Source organism: Danio rerio, chromosome 3 (genome assembly GCF_049306965.1).
Source record: "Danio rerio strain Tuebingen ecotype United States chromosome 3, GRCz12tu, whole genome shotgun sequence".
NCBI lineage: Eukaryota > Metazoa > Chordata > Actinopteri > Cypriniformes > Danionidae > Danio > Danio rerio.
The window spans coordinates 38837561-38860046 of record NC_133178.1 but is presented as its reverse complement, the minus strand read 5'-3'; the positions used below and the strand labels follow the sequence as shown (position 1 = coordinate 38860046).

At 33.7% G+C, this 22486-nt stretch overlaps 1 protein-coding gene across 16 annotated transcripts in view; it reads right to left on the bottom strand.

The window, feature by feature from the left end:
• Positions 1-22486, bottom strand: part of cacna1ha (calcium channel, voltage-dependent, T type, alpha 1H subunit a) — a 260158-nt gene that overhangs the window by 40674 nt on the left and 196998 nt on the right. For all 16 annotated transcript variants that reach the window (XR_012401138.1, XR_012401139.1, XM_073944890.1 and 13 more), the window contains 4 exons: positions 6155-6306; positions 3620-3805; positions 3229-3346; positions 1132-1287 (listed from right to left, as the gene is read on the bottom strand). Coding sequence is in view for 14 of the 16 variants with exons in the window: in XM_073944890.1 (XP_073800991.1) it covers positions 1132-1287; positions 3229-3346; positions 3620-3805; positions 6155-6306 (612 nt within the window). In the remaining 2 variants the exon portion in view is untranslated. The remainder of the gene's footprint in view (positions 1-1131; positions 1288-3228; positions 3347-3619; positions 3806-6154; positions 6307-22486) is intronic.

Genomic DNA, 22486 nt, shown 5'->3' with positions numbered 1-22486 from the left:
GGTTCTTGGTTAAGTACGTCCTAAATGATAAATGTAGAGAATAGTGACTGAGGGTAGGGTATACTTCAGAAACAGCTTTTATGATGACGTTTCATTAAGTATTTATTTAATTTTCTTTATTTTGGTAACACTTTATTTTGATGGTCCATTTGAGTATTAGTAGACTGTCTGCTTAATATCTGATGATACTGCTCCTTCAACAGACATTTAACTGACTATAAGAAACTTTACAAGTAAATGTCAACTTACACAAACCCCAACCCCAACCTAACTGTCTACTTATAATCTATCGAGATTTAGTTGGCTTGTAGATGCAATGTCACTTAAATTCAACAAACGGACCATCAAAATAAAGTGTGACCTTTATTTTTTTCTACAATTCTTAAATAATAATTCTAAATATAACTGCAACCGCTATAAAAAAATGATTAAAACATTGACATCCAATCAGAAGCCATCTTGTGTTAAAAAAGATTAAGATGACAGAAATGTAGCATGCGTTTATAATAAACATTGCTTTTGTGTATTGCTTTTAATGAATAAATATGTGTCATTATAGCTATTTGTATAGTTACTGTTTTTGATGGGTACATGCTTTAAATGTGTGGAACAAATTGTGAGGGTTGTAAAAAGATCTTTCTGCTTTTTAAGTTCAATTCGAGTGTTTACATAAAATAAAATAACTCTTGATTTTTTGAAGTACAGATAACAGATGTTTTCAAAAAACTGCATGACATTCCTATTTTACACATGGAGGAAAATTTTAGGCAAATGAAAGGGCAAAATGCATAAACCATTCTGTTTGTAGTTGAACAATTTGTATTGTAAATACTTTTTGTGTACCACAAAGGTTGTTTTAGATTTACAGTGCTCAGCATATATAAGTACACCCCTCACAAATATTTTTTACCCCTCACAATTATTTATTATATTATTGATTTTTTTATAATTTTTTAAGGAGGTAAACACCTGAAAACATATTTCTCATGTTGACTGCGGCACTGTATAAGCAATTCCATTTAACTCAACAAATCTAGAAAGAGCAGCAACTTTGTTCACAGATCTGCTTTCTCCACAAAAAAACAAAAAAGTAAAACACTTAAAATAGTGAAATAGAATCTTTTTTGTTACCTCCGCCTGAAACCCTTCCACTAAAATGGCCACCAGTAGATTAAAGAGCACATAATTCCCAAACGTCATGAGGGCAACAAAATAAAGAGCCGCCCATGGGCTGGTGGAAGCCATTCCATTATAGAGGACCACGTTCCAGTCTTCCTGGGTCAGAATCTGAAACACAAACGCAAGCAGTTTGTATAATAAATACAAGAGGACTGGATGAAAGGGGGAGAACTGTGTATTCAATAATGTGCAATATATAGTAGTGCTTTGTCTAGTGTTTTCCTGTGTCAGATGTGTTTCAGCAGTGAATAATACACATACATTTGATGACGTTGGTCCAAATAAAAAGTGTTTTTCTTTTTTTTTGATGACATTGTACAATCTATCCAGAGTTGTACTGTAAGTAGTTCGCTGCCATAGTCTAGCAATTAAGACTTTCTAAAATCGCAGAATAATGTTTGATAATGAAGTGAGAATAGCTGCTGTAAACGTGCATGGAACAAAAAGACAGCAGTGCGGATTTGGCAACTCGGCCGAATCGCAAGATATTATGCTGATGCAAAAAGTACTGTAAAGCACACAAAGGATTTACAATGTAGTGAGCTGCAAAGTAGAAAGATTTGGGGTTCATGTGTCGGATTTACGGGGTAAACAAATTGTTTTTCAAATATTTCTCAAGAGCTATTTAATGGAGAGAATGATTTTTCCAACACATTTTTGAACAACTGTTAAATAACTACCTAATTTATTTTGTCATTGCCATGATAATAGAGCACAATATTTTACTAGTTATTTTCAAGATATTAAGGTTCAGCTTAAAGTGCAATCTAAAGGCTTAACTGAATAGCTACTTTGCAGCTCACTAGATTAAGTTTACGCTTAAGTTTATTTGTCGCCACTGTTGTCACTGGCTTGCTTGGTTTGGAACTTGTGGAACTGCGCATCAATGAATTAGGTCTTCAGTGGCTGCTTCCAGCAGTGAAATTTATATCACACTGAACAGACCTAAACTAAACTTAAACTCTAAAAACTGAACTTAAACAGTTTCAATTTACTAGAACTTCTATGTTAAGCTTCTTTGACACAATCTACATTGTAAAAGCGCTACAGAAATAAACATGAATTGAACTGAATTGAACTGAAGGTAAATAGGTAGTTAGGTCAACAGTGGTTTGTTCTGTAGCCATTTGCAAAACAAAATCTAAAGGTGAACTTGATTTTGGCAGTTTTCAATATTTTCAATATTTTTAATATAATTCCAGCCAAACTAAAAGAAATGATATAATTCCAGCCAAACTAAAAGAAATGAGATGTTATACAAAAATGTAATAAAAAATACTCTGAAAAAAAAATCTTGCTCTGTTAAACATCACTTGGGAAAAATAATCAAATTTGACAGGAGGGCTAATGATTATGATGCTTATTTCTCCATTTTCAAACATTTATTTATTTTTTCAGAAATCAATGATATTAGTCACATCGCATTTGTGATTTTTTTTTTTTTTTACAATTTACTTAATGAACTGTATCAAAACTCGACTAATTCTTCAAAAACCTTATAACTTAAGTTATAGGTTGAAGTAGAGCATTATCTTTTTCTTAAGAAACAAAAAAAATCTGTAAATTCTAATCTTTTGTGAATTTGAGGTGCATAAAAAAGCCTGTCACCATTTTACAACCTGTCTTAAATAGGCTTCGCTCAGCACCTCATTATTTAAAACATGAGCTTTATGTGAGCTTTATGCATTCGAACATTAAAGACAAGCACCTACATTGCACAATAAACTTTATAGCCTGTGCGCTAATGAAAACAATGCAATGCACTTACTGCATTTGGGGAAATGTTATTAAAATATAAAGACACATGCAATACTCTGACCATTTGTAAAGCCACAATACCAACTCTGGCAATAAAGTGTTTCATTATTTTGATAATACAAGGCTTTATCATTGCTGAAACAGATCTGAAAATACAAGGTTACCTTACTGAAATGAGCAATTATTTATACACACTTTACTTTTGATGTTTCATGTGTTCATACATTGCAACTAAGAACAGCTCTATACATAGCACAACCCTGGTACAGCCAGTACTGTTTCTATTCTGACCTGAAACACAGTGACAATGGCCCACAGCAGGGAATCAAAGTTTTTCCTGTCCGGAATAGTGTCTCCATTCTCCATCTTCAGGCTGAATTTGCATCCGAACAGATGCATTCCGAGTATGCTTTACAGACAAAAGAAAAAATAAAAGCATTTAAATTTAACTGAAAAAAACTCACAATTATGTGCAACAAAAATGAATGAATGCAGCATGCGTTATCTAATACAAACTGCAATTATTTTAATTTTGACTATAATCTCATAGTCTTATAGTCTGTCTAAATTATAGTCTTATAGTTTTTACTACTGTCTTAGTATAGTTTTATAGTCATTATAGTTAGAGATGCTGCAAATCAAGCTCAGTTATGATTGAAGGAGTTATTGTTGTGTTCTTCACCTGAAAGTGAAGATGAAGAGCATGAGTAGCATGCAAAATGTTGCCACATTGTCCATGGTCTTCATCAGGACAAGCAGCTGTCTGCGCAGGGCAGGGAGGAAGCGCACCAGTTTGAGCACCCTCAGGAGACGAAAAGTCCTCAGCACTGAGAGACCACCATCCGCATGACCGATGATCTCCCATACACTGACAAAGAAACACATGGTTATGCTTTATATGCGTGAGGTAAAGGCATTCAGGATTACATTTTATTTCTGTGTGAAATCTAAAATGTTTACTTTGCTAGCGCACATTATTAGTCGTTTGGTGAACAATTAATCGGTTTAATTAAAAGTTTGTTTTAGTAATCTTAAATCAAAGCTTGAGCATTTTTTTCTGCATTTGTAGAGATGGTCCATCTGATGACATCATTTAGACAGCTTCTTCCACAATATTCTTAACCACACCCCTCTTACCGTTAGTTTTCCATAAGAGAATGATTTGCAAAACAAAAGCCCCGCCCCCTACTCAATATTCCGTTTCAGTAGGAAGTCAACATACTGAAGTAAAAGTCTCAGCAATGTCCAGTTTACACAGATTTAAAAAATTCATAACCTCAGCATTGTTTATGTTTAAGTATTACTTTTTATGCTTTTTGTTGACATTAATTCGGATGTTTTTAGCTGTTTTTCCATCAGTTATGTACATCAGAGATTCATGTTACATGTTGATGAACAATGTTTATTTCATGACTTTAATTTTATGCATCTTACAATACTGCTGTTTAGTAGCTGTGTGACTGACACTGAGCACCTTCTATAGACTGATACACTTTTTCTGCTTGTGGGAAAAGTTGTTTGTGATGCATTGGTTCATCTTTCTCATCACCACCTGCATATGGCTGTGTTAACGTGTCTATCTGTGTAACAAAAGATGTGTAGATGTTGGTAGTTAAAAAAATCGACATATTACTTCTATAAACTATACAAATTAATGAAATTTACAGAAAAATTGTGAAATTACTTTTACGTTTGTACTGTATTTTTAACGGTGAAATACTAGCAACCACAGCTGCCAGTTTTTTTACCGTATAGATAGATAGACAGACAGACAGACAGACAGACAGACAGATAGATAGATAGATAGATAGATAGATAGATAGATAGATAGATAGATAGATAGATAGATAGATAGATAGATAGATAGATAGATAGACGGACGGACGGACGGACGGACGGACGGACGGACGGACGGACGGACGGACGGACAGACAGACAGACAGACAGACAGACAGACAGACAGATAGATAGACAGACAGACAGATAGATGATAGATAGATAGATAGACAGACAGATAGATAGACAGACAGACAGACAGATGATAGATAGATAGACAGACAGACAGATAGATAGATAGATAGATAGATAGATAGATAGATAGATGGATGGATGGATGGATGGATGGATGGATGGATGGATGGATGGATGGATGGATGACGGACGGACGGACGGACGGACGGACGGACGGACGGACGGACAGACAGACAGACAGACAGACAGACAATCAGACAGACAGACAGACAGACAGACAGACAGACAGACAGACAGACAGACAGACAGACAGACAGACAGACAGACAGACAGATAGATAGATAGATAGATAGATAGATAGATAGATAGATAGATAGATAGATAGATAGATAGATAGATAGATAGATAGATAGATAGATAGATAAATGTAGAGACAGACAGACAGACAGACAGACAGACAGACAGACAGACAGACAGACAGACAGATAGACTGTTTGACTGATTGATTACTTGATTGATAGATAGATAGATAGATAGATAGATAGATAGATAGATAGATAGATAGATAGATAGATAGATAGATAGATAGATAGATAGATAGATAGATAGATAGATAGATAGATAGATAGATGGATGGATGGATGGATGGATGGATGGATGGATGGATGGATGGATGGATGGATGGATGCATGGATGGATGGATGGATGGATGGATGGATGGATAGATAATTGACAGACGGACGGACAGACAGACAGACAGACAGACAGATAGATAGACAGACAGACAGATAGATGATAGATAGATAGACAGAGAGATAGATAGACAGACAGACAGATGATAGATAGATAGATAGATAGACAGACAGACAGACAGACAGACAGACAGACAGACAGACAGAAAGATAGATAGATGGATGGATGGATGGATGGATGGATGGATGGACGGACGGACGGACGGACGGACGGACGGACGGACGGACGGACGGACGGACGGACAGACAGACAGATAGATAGATAGATAGATAGATAGATAGATAGATAGATAGATAGATAGATAGATAGATAGATAGATAGATAGATAGATAGATAGATAGATAGACAGATAGATAGATAGATAGATGACAGACAGACAGACAGACGGACATACATACATACATACATACATACTTACATACATACATACATACATACATACATACATACATACATACATACATACATACATACATACATACATAGAACTTACCTTATGACAACAATAACCCCATCAAAGATGTTATATGGGTTCCTTATATAGCCGAAGATGCCAAAGGCCAGCAGTTTGAAGAGCATTTCGAGGACAAACATGCTAGTGAAGACGATGTTGCTGATCTCCAGGATGTTGGTCAGCTCCTCGGGCTGTGAAAGGAAACACAGCCACACCTCATTACCTTCTGCAGACCACAGACATGCCAGCACACTGCTGAGAAGACAACATATGAGTGACCTTAATCACTGACCCAAATAATGGCACCTTCACACACCTTTACTCGCACAACATCACGTGTAGCCGAGAGTGAGAGTACACAAACACAGAGATACGCAAAACCATTCAGCACATTCAGATGATAAATGGACAGTTTACGTAACGCATTACCTCTGGGCCAAACCGTCAGCACACTTACCAAGCAATTACAATTGTTCAGCTTCAACACAAACGGCTCTGCTGCTGAGCTTGGATAAGCAAAAGCAAACCTAAAGCATAATAAGCTCCTTTATTAAGAGCAGAGCAACGCAGATCAATCAGACGGACAGAGCTTGTAGAATCTGTCCATCATAAGCAGTTTCGGGGCCAGAGAATTGGTCTTCTTGCATTTGCTGATGCAGACAGCGCTTCAGCTCTTGAGAGTGAAGAATTACCAGCGCTCTCTTCAGTTCTTTAGTAGTGCGCGAATCAATAAACACATTCTGAAGGAAGCATAAATGACATGAGCCTCAGCATTCACCTGGATACTGTTCACATTAACACACTGCTAGGAAATCAATACATCAAAGTGTTAGACAATCGCCCTCGATACGGGCAAGCTGAAAGTCAATGTGTTAAACACTTCCTGAAACCGTTTGAGCCTGTAGGGCTTCACTGCTTTTCATAAAACATATGTGATGTTTTTAAAGACTTAAATATAACAAAAAAAAAAAAATCTGTTAAAATTCTTGGGTTAAAAATACCACAACATATAACCCATTTATAGGTTAATATAGCACTTTCTCAACAGTGCATTAGGTTATAAAATTGAACCTAATGTATTGGGTTATTTTGATTAAATATTTTTTTTTCCCATTCTGGTATAACTATAGCTACTTTTACTAGTACTACTATTAATTTTATAATTATGGCTGTGTAAAATAAATAACATATAGTTGACAAAAATATTGAAAATATTTTTTAAAAAGGTAATTTGATAAAAAAATAAAAGCATTATTGTGTTAGAGCTTAAATAAACTTTATTACGTAAAAACAACATTATGTACGCATAATAATACAGCTTTTCTGTGTCAGTTAAATCAGTTGACTGTTGAAATTCAAAAATTTTAACCCAACTAAGTTATTAAAGAAATCACCCAATAAAGGTTTAAAATAACCAAACAAAGCACCAAATATTTGACCCAACTGGTTGAGTTATTATTAAATAATCCAATAAAGTTTAAACATAACCCAACAAATTGTGTTTTAAAGAGATAGTTCACCCTAAAATGGAAATGTATATACTGACCCTTTACTTGTTTCAATGCTTCATGATTTTCTTTGTTCTGTTAAGCACAGAAGAATATATGAAAGTTTTCTCTTAAATTTCTTCTCAGGCTTCTATGTTTATGTTGAAGAATTTCACTTTAAAGGCAATGAAAAGAATGTATTTAATTTTAGAAGAAAATATCAAATGGCATTTACAGTTGAAGTCTGAATTTTTAGGCCCCCACCTTTTTTTTTTAAACATATTTCCCAAACGATTTGTTTTATGTGGGCTAGAATAAAAACAGTTTTAAAATTTTTAAAAACTATTTTAAGGTCAATATTATTAGCCCCTTTAAGCTTTTTTTTTTTTTTTTTTTAATAGTCTACAGAACAAACCATCGTGAGAATAACTTGCCTAACTACTCTAACCTGCCTACTTAACCTAATTAACCTAGTTAAGCCTTTAAATGTCTCTTTAAGCTGCATAGAAGTGTCTTGAAAAATATCTAGTCAAATATTATTTACATGGCAAAGATAAAATAAAACAGTTATTAGAGATGAGTTATTAAAACTATTATGTTTAGAAATGTGTTGAAAAAAATCTTCTCTTCGTTAAACAGAAATTGGGGAAAAAATAAACAGGGGGTTTAATAATTCTGATTGCAACTGAGGTTTTTGAACTAAACCTGTCATATTTTGAAGTATGCTGAAAACCTGTAACCATTAACTCCTATTGTATCTGTTTTTGCTACTAAGGAAGTCAATGGTTACAGGTTTTCAGCATACTTCAAAATATATTATTTCTGTTTAACAAAAAGTCTGTTTATTTCTGTTTATATAATAAATTAGTGCTTAATAAAAAAACTTTAAAAAGTCTTACATTATGATTTTTAGTTACAGGCAAAATCTTAAATCTAAAAGTTACTGCTATTCTATATTATTTAATGACGGCACTTTTTTGCATAAAGTTGATAAGATTAAATACCTTGGAGTGTGGCTTGATTCTGAACTCTCCTTTAAATCACATATTAATCATATTGTGAGTAACGTCAACCTTGCAAGTACCTTACATCAGTCTAGACATTGTTTTTCATTTAGTGTTCACAAGAAACTTGTTCTTCAACACATATTTCCAATTTTTGATTATTGTGATATTGTTTATGAGGCTGCATTGAAATTAAATGTTGCTCCTCTCAATGTGGCATACAATAGACTTTGCAAGTTTATTCTGGGTTGTTCTTTTTATACACATGATTGATGTATCTTTGCACACAAGATGACATTCATTGGCTTCAATTTATATTTAAATGTATTCATTTGAAGTATCCTTATTATTTACAACAACATTTTGTATTTTCCCTTAAATTATCAAGTAGGACATTCTGTTCAGAGTTATTTTTTGTTCCTCATTTTAAAAATCTGTTAGTAAAAGAGCTCTTATGTTTAAGGGTCCAATAGATTGTAATAATTCACCAGCTAACATTCGTTCCACTGCATTATTTGTTGTGTTTAAGCAAACTTTACTGCCATATTTTACTTTGGACTGTACTTGTTGTTTCTGAGGATGTTATTAAGGTGATGTTTCACTTGTCTGTATAACTTTTTGTACTATGCACGTGTATATATGTATACAACTTTCCCTTTTGTTATTGTTTTTTTTTTTTGATTTTGTGTAATTTTTGTCTTGTTTTTGTCATCTTGTGTTATTATGGTACATCTTAAGGGGTTTATGCTAAGGAACAAACATGTATTATCTATTAAATTTTTGGTGAACTATCTCTTTAACCCTTTGATGCACTACATGGGTCTAGTTTATTTTTTGTATATCTATTTTATAGCTTGTGCATCAGAGGTTCAATACAATCAATCTCCACAAATAAAATATTGGAAGTTAAAATATGCAGTAATTTTCACAAAACAAATGTAAAATACAGTAACATTACTGTCCTACAACAACGTACTGCTCATATTACTGTTAAATACTGTAATTTACAGCAGTCACTTCCAATTTGCTTATCTGTACTGCTAAAATTCAGGTTTATAAACAAAATATTGTCAGACAAAAACACTGCACACATACAGTAAGTTACAGACAACGGCTGTGGTGTGATTTCAGCTACATTTACCTGTAAATTATAGCAAAAGAATATAGAGATGTACAAACATGTACACCTGCCTTATTTTTTTCTTGGTTTGTTAATCACAAATAAATTACAATTATCTTTAAATGTCACATCAATAGCTCCTTGTTGCAAAACATTATTAAAAACAACATTTAGAAAGTTGTTAAATTTGTTGACAATATCCCTACAAACAATGTATCAATGCATTATAGCACAAAATAACAAATCAATATAATCTATGTTAATGTAAATTTTACATACACTAATACATTTTTAATGCTTAAAGTTAAATTGACGTTAGAGCAAACATGAATTAGCAAATAACAGTAAATGTACTTTTCGATTCAAGTTTGAGGTCTAGAAAATTATTGTTTCTAAAGCAATTCATACTTTTAAACCTTGTTAAATTGGTAAAACGTGATTTTTATTTAATATAATATAGTTTACAATATTTATAAGATATTTATAATTAGGTGTACATGATATACGTTAGCAAAACAAAACAAATGCTATTAAGAATATAGATATATATTGTGAAATTTGTGATATGTTTATATGATTGTTTTAGAAATTTTATATATATTGCAGCAGCAGTATTACCGCTTTTACTGTGTTCTTGATAAAATAACCCCAGCTTTTTAGAGATTGCATTATAAATATTTCCCTAATAAGTGCTGTACAAATATATTTTTAATATTTGAAGTTTTTAGCAATTCCTGATAAAGCAGTGACCAATAGGAAGAGTTTGAGGTGTGCCTACTGCAGCAGTAGGCTGAGCCAGGGGATGTTTAGTTTACAGATTACAGAAGTTCAAGCCAACATACAAGAAGACAAACAAAGAGAGTAAAACAAGAATAAACATATTCTGGTCTTTAGCAAGTAATTTGAAAGAATTTTTATTTTTATTTTAAAGAAACAGTGTGCCATTTTTAGAGCTAGATGATACGTATTCACGTGTATATATATATATATATATATATATATATATATATATATATATATATATATATATATATATATATATATATATATATATATATATATATATTGCAGCAGCAGCAGCAGCAGCAGGATTACTGCTTTTACTGTTTTTGATAAAGCCAGCTTTTTGGAGAATGCTTTACAAATATTTCCCAAGTGTTGTACAAATATATTTTTAATATTTGAAGTTTTTGGCAAACCTTGATAAAGCAGGGACTAAGCCAAAGGAAAGTGAGTGGGTATTTGAAATTGTTTAGTGACAGATCTGTCCTGACTTCAATTCATGTGTAAATGCATTTATGCCGTTTTAACCATCAAATAAATAACAGCTTTATAAGAAAACATGTATAGAAAACAATACAAATAGTATCAATCAAGAAAAAATATAACCATTTTATGAATTTCACAACAAAATGTAAAAAATAAACTGTTAAAATGTGCTGTCACGTCACCGCTAGGGGGCTCTACAGTCCCTCCTCCCTGCATTGATCTGCATACATTAATCAATGTACTTCATGAATATTTATATGCCACTTCCCAAGACTGCTTGTTACCCAGGAACAACAGATTAGTAATGGATTAGTAAAAGAATAATGAAAACCTTCATTATATCCCCTTCCTCTGCAATGTTAGATTAGTCAAGCATTCTCCAGCCTTACAGCCCCCAATTTTGGTTCTAAACAATATAACATTATGCTGTTGGTACACTGTTATTACAGAAATCACGAATAAACTAAAACTCAGAATATTTTCTGAATCAAGCTTATGGTGTCAACATTAAACAGATGGTTGTCACATTTTCAGCTGGAAAATTCCCATTTAAATCGTACAATTTATGCAACATATACGCATAAACAGATGTGCTGGCGTGTCATGTCCAACAGGCTGCTTTATGAGTCATTATTCCAGCAACGGACACCACCTCAGGTACCGAGATTGCTGAAGTGTGTTTACTCTAATGTGGCTTGAAATAAAACATGATGCTAATTTGAAAGAACAGCTCTGAAGCAACAGATTCAAAAACAAACCAAGGGGCGAAAACATTGTTTAGTGTAATTTTCCTCATAAAGTGAGACACATGCTATTATGCAGAGCCACAGCCTGAGCTCAGTCGTGATGAATTCTAAGCACAATCTTCCAGCCTGTGCATAATTTTTACAACAAAATGGCCTGTCTTTTCTTTTTTTTTTACAGTGCTGCATTTCTATTTTGTAAATAAATTTTTTTAATTCAAAATAAATTGTCTTCATTTAAAGTTTGATAGGTCATGAATTTATATCCCACACATTTGCCCTCCCAAGCACTATCAAAACATTTAGAGAGGTCTGCCTAAATATGTTAATCAATTTCTAGCTTAACCAATAAGAAGAGTTTGAGGCGTGGCTACTGCAGCAGCAGGCTGAGCCAGAGGGTGTTGAATTTACAGATTACAGAAGTTCAAGCCAACATACAAAGAGACAAATGAAGAGAGTAAAACAATGATAAACATAATCAGGGCTTTGACGAGTTTTATGAAGGAATTTTTAAATGTTTAAAGGAACAGTGAGCAATTTTCAGAGCCAGAAGATACATATTCACAACAAAAACTAGATTCATAACAACAACTCGCTATCAAAGTGAAACGTGAAGGTTGAAACAGTTGCTAATGAGGGACAAGCACAACATGGTATGGAAGCTTGTATTATACTATAATTACTATACACTAAATACAGCCAGTTTAGTTTACCCAATTCACCTATAGCACCAGCAGTATGTCTTTAGACTGTGGGGGAAAACGGAGCACCTGGAGGAAACCCACATGGAGAGAACATGCAAACTCCACACAGAAATGCCAACTGACCCAGCCGAGACTTGAACCAGTGACCTTCTTGCTATGAGGCGACAGTGCTAATATGCTTTCAAAGCAAAACGAGAAGGCTGAAACAACTGCCAATGAGCGTGGCACGAAAGCATTTATTATCCTACTAAATACTAAATATATTTTAGGGTTTTATCATAATGGTGCTTTGTGCGGTCTTTGCAATCACGTGATTCTGGTGCACAAAATTCAGATGGAGAGCTGGAAGTAAAAACTTTAATTGACAACCTATACACAAACCACAGGTGTCAAACTCAGTTCCTGGAGGGCCGCAGCTCTGCACAGTTTAGTTCCAACCCTGCTTCAACAAACTTACCTGTAGGTTTTAAACAAGCCTGAAGGAATTAGTTTTATCAGGTGTGTTTAATTAGGGTTGGAACTAAACTGTGGAGAGCTGCGGCCCTCCAAGAACTGGCTTTGACACCTGTGTATTAAAGTATCTTTGGTGTTTACCTGTTTTCCATTTGACCAAACCAGAAATCAACACACATACATACATTAGCATGACCATACAGTAATTTAAATATTCTTTGAAATATTTAAATACTGTAAGCACAAAAGTCAGCAAAACATATAACACTGTTTTATTGGTTTTTGGATATTTTTATGAAAAAAAATCCAGATGTTGAAACTACAGCGTTTGCTCTCGACAAGTAAGCTATGACAGATAAGGAGTTGGAGGCTATTTATACACTTGGTATTAAGTTAGCTTTCATACTTGGTTCAATTGCCTGGACCAAACCCAAGTTTGATTGTCTCCCCTTGCCACCTTCTAGCCTGAGTTTGTGTTCACACCTTCTTTTTTCCTTATGAACCCCGGTACACTTGTGTCATCGAGCTGCTGTTTTGTGTACAGCTGATGCTACAGTAGGTAATAGCCACGAAAGCAAAGTGGAAAAATATAGACATACGCATATCATGGTCATTCTGCTTTTACTGAACCTTTTGCTTTTGTTAAATCAAAATACAGAGAGCCACTTGCATCTATATGCCGCAAAAAAATAAATAAATAAATAATAATAATTAAATGTCTGCAGAAGTCGTTTTTGGTGGAGAAAAGCAGTAATATTCACTGTTTACACTGGATTAGTCCTGCTTGTCGCCAAGGAAAAGTTGAAGTCAGAATTATTAGCCCCCCTTAATTATTAGCACCCCTGTTTATTTTTTTCTCCAATTTTTTGCTTAACAGAGAAGATTTTTTTCAACACATTTCTAAACATTAGTTTAGAAAAAAACTTTATTTTATTTAATTTTTTTTAAAAGATTTAGCCATGTGAATAAAAGCTGTTTAAATTTTCCACATTTTTCGAGTGCCTTGGACTGATTCCTGTTGTTGTTTTTGATAAATCAAAAACAGCATTGGCTATTTTTATTTTTTTTAAAAAGCATCTTAAAAGCTTATCAGTATTTTCTGTTTTATCTCAATGTTTTATTTGAAATTGTCACACACTGAACATGTGGCTTGCATTTCAAGGTACTTTAGGCCAAGGGACCTTTAAAGTACATTTTATACAGTATGTGCATCTATCCACCTATTTGCAAACTATGGACTTTCCCTTTAAAAATGCTGTATGGAAACACCATGTGCATAAATTCTAAAAATGCACATATAATTATGAGCTCATATGAGTCACAGTTACCAAACAAATTCTTTAGTGCACATCAAAAAGCATGTAGCTTCATCTTATCAGATATTAATGGATAACTGGAGTAACCTATCTAGAGCACACCAGCTTAGAGGTTGTTTTAATAATTCTGAAACACCTGAGTGGAAATCCATCATCAAAATGATTTTATGTCTTTACATCCTAGAACTGTCACACACATCAGGCACCCGCCTCAAAATGCAAGATAACATGATAGCATTTAGGGCGTCTGCTGTTTTGAGGTGCAACTAATTTATTATTATGGAAAAAAGGCTACAGGAGGTTATCTTTCAACCTGCAGTAAGTTTAATTTTATCATTGATTTTCAAGCTTGTTTTCCAGGGAGACATTATTTTATTCTCTTTAACAAATGGAAACAGTGCTTATTCACAAATGTTATGAGCAATTTAATAATTTTGTCTACAAGTTTATCTAGCAACAGTAACATTTTACAATAACAGTACATAAATAATGATGTATTAATCAACTAAACATTATTATTAATTATTGATAAGTTAATGTATGTGCTAATCTTGAACTAAATTTAACTACAGCACAAGTCACAAGAGTTCATGAGTAAACAATGGCTACCTCAATTACTTGTTAGTACATATACATATATATATATATATATATATATATATATATATATATATATATATATATATATATATATATATATATATATATATATATATATATATATATATATACATATATACATATATATATACAATGTAATAATTAATATTTACATTTAAGATTTAGCTAAATCTAACCAACAATAACTCATGAGCTGTTAATGTATAACTAGAAAATTAAAGTTTATAGACAAATTTTATGGTGGCTTGAGAAAAACTAGTCTGAAAGTTTGAAGCAGTTAAATGTTTAAATAACTGAACTACTCATTAACTGCTGTGTTTATACTGTTCATGTTGACATTGACAGAAAACTTTTCTATTGTGATTCAGTGTAAATGCACAAGGCGGAGATGAATAAGGAGTTCATGAGTAGCTAAGGATGAGTTATTGATAATATGCCCCTACAAGTAAAGTCATGATATAATTATACATTAACATATCATGAGTTCTTGATGGTTAAATTAAGCATAAACTAATGTGGCAATTGATAAATTAATTAACAAGCAATCATGTACTAACAAGTAATCAATGTAGCCGTTATTCATAAATGAACTCATGCAGTGTTGGGCAGTAGCGTTGCTACCAGTAGTGACAATACAATTCTCAGTAGCTTGGCGGTAGCGTCGCTACTTTCTAAATTAAATAGTCTTTCAGTAGGGAAGAATTTTTTTTGTCAAGTAGCAGAGTGACGTCTACATCAGCTACATTTACCGATCGCTGACCCTCGGAGCTGTGAGGCTGGTGTCTAGCTGATGAAAGTAAATTTATATGATGGCGAGAATGAACATTTCTACTTTTTGTTTTACGATGGTTGACAACAAACTTTTTGGTGCGTTACTGCCACCTTTCCCTTTAATTCGTGACATTGCCAAACAATTAGGACAACACGAGAAATTTACTTGATTGAAAGATGACTGAAGGATGAAGGAAAGAAGTTATTTCTGAAGCAGGATTCCTCGTGACCATCCCTCAAGAAGTATAAGTTTACTGTAGTAACAGCTAAAATATACCATGGTAATTACTATTAATTCACAATATTAATGATACTACATTATATAGTGTAATTCATTAACAAAGAGCTGTAAATATGTATTCAATATAATGCTTATTCTTAAATATTTTCCTTTACTATAAATTACTATAGCATTTTAAATGTGTAACATCTGTTTTGATTGGATTTTTTTTTTATTTTTGCTGTTATACACAATGGTTTGTTTCTGTTCAGAACAGTATATTAATTGCAGTAAATAATTGAACTGAACAATCTGTTTCATTGACAGTTTTATTGATCACTAAGATATGATTGACCCAGATTTAAGTTGCTTCAATTCAAAAAATGAAACTTAGATGTAGCTAAGCTACTTTTGCCAATTAGCTTTTAGCTTAGCTTGCTACATTTCCAAAGGGGTAGCTTTTAGTGCAATTAGGCTACATTTTAAGTAGAGTAGCTAATAACTTAGATCACTACATTTTTCAAGTAGCTTGCCCAACACTGAACTCATGTGACTGTTGTAGTCATGATTAGCCCTTGCCCTAACTCATCATTAGTTTATAATAAAGTAATGTTTAGTTTACATTTAATCAGTATTCATGTACTTTTATTGTAAAGTGTTACCCTAGCAACTTTAAATGCAAACCTAACTAATAAGAGATGTAATGCTGTTTGATTTGCAAACAATTCTTTTTTTAGCAGATCGAAATCACTTTCACTACAAAGGATTTGTTCATAAATCAAATTGATTCGGTTTTCAAACTAATTCACTCACTCATCTGTTCACTGTGATTAACACCTGATCAAAAATTGATCAGTAATTGTATTGTATATCTAGAGTAAATCTGTTCCTTACACGTTTCTATTGTATACACTCAGAAGAGATGAAATACAACCAACATATAACGTGTACTGTGGAGTTTTTACAGAATTTATGATGCTTTTATGGTGCTTTCTGAAGCTCTCTTTCATGGCCTTTCAACATGATGGTCCGTAAATGATGACATCTTTTTATTGTCGACTGAACCATTTGCACTACACAAATCCAATATCCATGCCATCTTTCTAGAGCATGGTCTGTCTGAGTGAAAAGCTACAAATTCCCCCTGCTGCTGCTTCAAGTGCATTTGTTGGACAGGGCAATGGAAAAGCAATGACAGTGAAAATGCATGTTGGGACGCTGGGCTTTCAGTGGCGGCAACAAGACAGACGGAAGCAGAGTGATGTTAGGAGAGGACGACCAGACTTTTCCTCGGGTGGTTTGATGCTGCACCTTTTATTGCCACTTTCTTCTAACACATCCCATGATGCATAGCACATATACACGATTTTTTTATGCACTTCCGAGAGCAGAAAATCTCAAAAAAGGCAAATGGCATGATAAACAACAGCACAGTCTGTGACTTTCACGGCTATTTGAGATAATGCATATCATTTTACAGATCTAAACTTTCCAGTAACTGTAAAAACTGACGTTTTAAAAAGTTTCATCAAGTAAAACTTTAACTTATATTTAAAAAGCCCAAAATTAATTGCAGTTAAATACATGACCAGTGTTTGAGCCTCACTTGAGGTCTGTTGGTAGCCATGACTGCCCATCAATATCCAGCTGCAGACCTACAGACCCACACACATTTCAGCACACACAATTCAGCACACACGATCTAGGCAGGGCCGAACCATACATAAACATTGCAAAGTGGACAGGTTTAATTATATAATAGATTCATTATAATGAAAAAATTATAGCAAGTTAATATGTATAAGCTATAATACATTTTCATTTGAGATAAAAATCTTTTTACATTTAATAAATGTATAGCACTGTATTAATATTTTACTCCAGAAACGAAATAGTATTTATTTGCTTCATTTTCTAATAACTTTTTTGTTAATGTTTTTCCACTTTAAATAATAAGTAATATATAGTTTTTGAACCATAAAGTACTGGTATGTGTTAATTATAGTTGCAAAAAATATAGTAATACAAACAAATCAACTGTTAATAATTAATTTAAATATATATAATGTGACACATTATTGTTTGTTATTTATATTTAATACAAAACTATTTTAACTAAACATGACAACATTAAGATCCTAAATTAGTTTATTACACTTAATCCTACAATTAGACAGTCTATTATGTTTGCCTTGTGCATGTGGATACATTAATAAGTCTTAAGTGCTTTCACTTAAGACTTTTATTTACATTTTATTTACATAATTACAAAAATAAGACTACCAAAACTGCACAGATGTTAAAACGATTGTTATGATATAATAATGAAACATTACTGAAATGAGAAACCCTAAACTGTTCACAGTTTAATGAATGGCAATCGTAGTATGAATGGTCTCGATTACCATATTTGTGAAAATGAGTAGGTGGCAATAATGCTCCTACGGAGTTAATCGCCATTAAACAAGAAAAAATAGAAGAAGACTGATCCGTCAATAACCATATATGGTTTGGCCCTGCCTAGATCATGTGTGCTGGATTGTATGTGCTAAAACATATGTGGGTCTGTGGGTCTGCAGCTGGATATATCTCTGACTGCCTTGCCTTACTTTTGTGTAAAAAAAATAAATTAAATAAATAGAGAATAAATAAAGTTAAACAAAGAGTTTTTTTTTTTTTTTAATTTAGTCAACATTTAAAACTGATAATGTTACTTGGACAACTAAACAAATCCAGGAAAAAAATAATAGAAGAAATTGTCACAGTTTATTTTAAGGTACTATTCTCTCTATTAACGAACTATTAACTATAAAGTTTACCTCAAATTCCTAATTTGCTGCTTACTAATAGTTAATAAGCTATTAGTTAGGTTTAGGTATTTATCAGAGCATAATTTGTAAATGGATATTTTCCGCAACAAAACCAGGAAATAAGAGTTACCGTGTCTTCCCAGAACATGATGTTGCTAGGCAGTTACATTGAAAAAAACATCAAATTTCTGGTCTTTAATTATTTTGTGCAATATAACGTTATGGGTCAACCATAAAAAAAAAATAAAAAAAAAATAAAAAACATGTAGCTACAAACATAAATCGGATGAAACATAACTATTCATTTCACCAACACCACAGACATTCAGTTCACTTCACTATTATGTGCCAAGCGAAAATGACTCACTTTGCCTAATCTTCAAGAAGAGCTCAGTTACCTCTTCCGTCATGTTTTCTGGCTGACTTGAAATCACTTTGCTTCTGTCTCCAGCAATCCTGATCCATGGCCACAGTTTCATCTTCTCAAGATCTCTTTTGATCAGACTCATTATCAGAATTACTCATGGTTTAAATTTTTTTTAAATATATGATTGACTGCCATTGACTGTCCTTGACATTTTGAAAATACAAATATTATTAAGGTAGGCCACTATGCCATTATTTTTTATTTTCGCTGCTTACTGCGCGCGAAACAATAATCACCAACCAACGAGAGTGATTGTAAATCTAAGAAAGCTAATTGGTCTATAGTGACTTATTTTTTGTGTCAACGTTCATATTTAGCCGGACCAGAACAACAGAACATACATAAATACACTATTGACAATTTAGCTTATCCAATTCACCTATAGGGCAGGACTTGTGGGAGAAACCGGAGCACCCGGAGAAAACCCACACGAACACAAGATAAACATGCAAACCCCACACAGAAATGCCAACTGACCCAGTTGGGACTCGAACCAGCGACCTTCTTGCTGTGAGGTGACAGTGCTGCCCACTGTGCCACTGTGTTGCCAGATATTTTTGTTTAGATGGTAGATATTGCTTATCCTATAAGACATCTTGCTTAATTATTCACAACAGCATTGTTTTCACATGACAGACGCTTCAAACTGTGAGATTGGGTACACTAGATGAGAGACGTTATCTTTGATTGAAAGTGATGTTTTGTTTTTGCTTTGTTAAGAGTTTCTGCGTGGCATAAATTTTCATCACATCACTTACCCGGAGTCTTCAACACAATATAGTGATTTATCCACATTGCGAGAGTAATCAGTCTTTACAGCTCCTTGGTATAACTGTCAAATAGCTTATTGAAACGCTGTAATCGAAGTCTCAAAAGCTATTAAAAATGCAACAAGCATTCATTCTGGTGCAAAGCTGTGTATTTATTAGAGCATTAAAATACAGTAGTCAAAGTATGGGTGCGTATTTTAAACTTAGACATTCAAAATTATAATTTTTTTTGCTTGTGTAATATTTTTTTAATAAGATGAAACAACACAATTCCTGCATTTTTTGGACAATTTATTTGTTTTATGTTAAATCCACTTAAAACAAAAATTATACATGTTAACTTAATTGTTTAGTGTTGGATAACATTGAGACTAGTGGATGTGCTGTTTCTATAATGTTGACAATAAAAGTAATCTCAGTTGTTTTAAGTTCAGAGAAAGAAGGGGGGAAGGGGGGCATGAAGGGGGGGGGGGGGGGGGGGGGGGGGCAAGCTTGTTGCCATGGGGGCACCGATCCCCTTCTAAAACCGCCACAAGGTACAGTACGGTACGGGTCAGTACGGGTCACCTTTATCAGGCTTGCGTTTCCACTGCCAAAAGAGTACCAACGTCATTCTCGCTCGAGAAAAAGTCTACAGTAAAGCTGAAGGGGTCATCCACATATCATATGAGAAACACTTCTCAAAAAACAGATGCTTCATACACAGAAATACTTGTGCATAAATGTTCATTACTGACCTTTCCATAAACATAACTGAATTATAACTGTAAATCAATGACAGTGCAAAACAGCCTACTATAACGTCTGCAATTATAAATTGTATATCATAAATCATAAATGCTGCACATATAAACACATACAGACCATTACAGACTCTGATATGTTAACAATTACAGAAAAACTACACACAGCATAAATTTAGTCCTTATTTGGCTTCAAAAGCAACATGCAACCTATAGCCTACAGTCAGTGCAAACCTTTCATCTGCATCTTAATTTTATACCAGCACATGTAACCTCTTAATAGAAGATAATTACATTATTCTGAGGTTATAATACTCCAAAAGGTGATGATAATAGTTAAACATAGCAGTTTGTTCATGTTTTAGGTTGCTGAAAGAATCATTTGCTCGTGCTTCACTCTCATGTTTGTCCATTTCTGAAAGGATCAGATGTCAGAAGCACTTCAATAATCATGTGCATGTTATTATCATCAGTTCAAGAAGTTCATTATTTTAAACATAGATGGGCGGCGAGCACTCTGGAGAATATGAAACTGCTTGCACTAGAAGGCCTCGTAAAACAAAAACAGGACACAGCTGATTTTGCCCTTCTTGGCTTTGTGGCTATTCATCAAGACAACACCTTTGCAAAGGGTACCCAAAAAGTGTACGGTAAGGTTCGCATTTTGGTACCTTTTGACAGTGAAAACAACCATAAAAGCATACCGAACCCTACCGTACCGTACCACTCAGTGGAAACAGGCCATATGTCTTTGTTTTCTGTGAATATGCACCCTCTAATGGCAGAAATTACTGTGCCTTTAAAAGTATTAATGTACCGTGGGACGTCATCTTCTTAAAAGTATTTCAGCGACTCCTTGGAGCCTTAGAGATAATGAACATGTCCATCATTTATCAAAGTGAAATAACTGTGTGAGCTGTATGAATGGGGTGAACAGTCAGTGATGGGGTGAACAGTTGCACAGTCTCGGTGGAGTGACTTTGACTGATGCAGCAATGAGGAGCGTCAATGACCCCATGTAAATCCGATTAGATGGCTGATTGACTCCAGAGTGTGCAGACTCTGCTGAGTTGCTGATCTTCCTCCCTGCTATGCTATGAGCATTCAGTATATAGATCAATGCAGCCAGCCTTATCTCATTACAGTAATCCTCCCTCAATATCCACTATGGCAACAATGTTCTCCAATAGCTGGCAGTACTGAACAAACACTATAAAGATGAGCTTTGAACCATTTGATTCCACATAAATGGCAATTACTTAGTAAACAACCTATCACATCGGGCACAATGTTAACCACATGCAACTTCTTGCCTTAAGCAATGTTTCATGAATTAAATGTACATGCACCTAGGAAAGTATATTCCTCAGAGAAAAAAATAAAACAATTTTCAGAAACATTGTGAGATCATGTTAAAATAGTTGCTCAAAATAGCAAGAAACTAAAAAAAATTACAATAAAGAGAGTTAAAATTGTCTTATCAAAGTTGAAAAAGCCCACATTTATATGCAATAAATACATACAGAAAAGAAGTATATATTATGACAAAGTAAGACCAAACCAAACCTCTATAACTGTAATTTTTTTTTAAATCATTCAAATTATTTGCTAAAAAAAGCACAACAATTACTCTGCTGTCGAAATGGAAAGTGCTTAAATACTACCAAAGATTATAGAGTACACAAGACATGTCTCTTGTATCTTTTTGAATGGGGAAAAGTGTAACGGTCAATACAGTGACTAAAGCTCTGCTTACTAGTACATCAGCTAATCATTGATTGCTATAGACTGACGATACTCCGGGGTAGAAGCTCGGACAAGACGTGAGTTTCTGCAGATTTTGTGTGATTTGGAGACTTAGAAATGAAACCAAACACACTGTTTTTGTTAATTTTTTTTTTGGTAATTCCTAT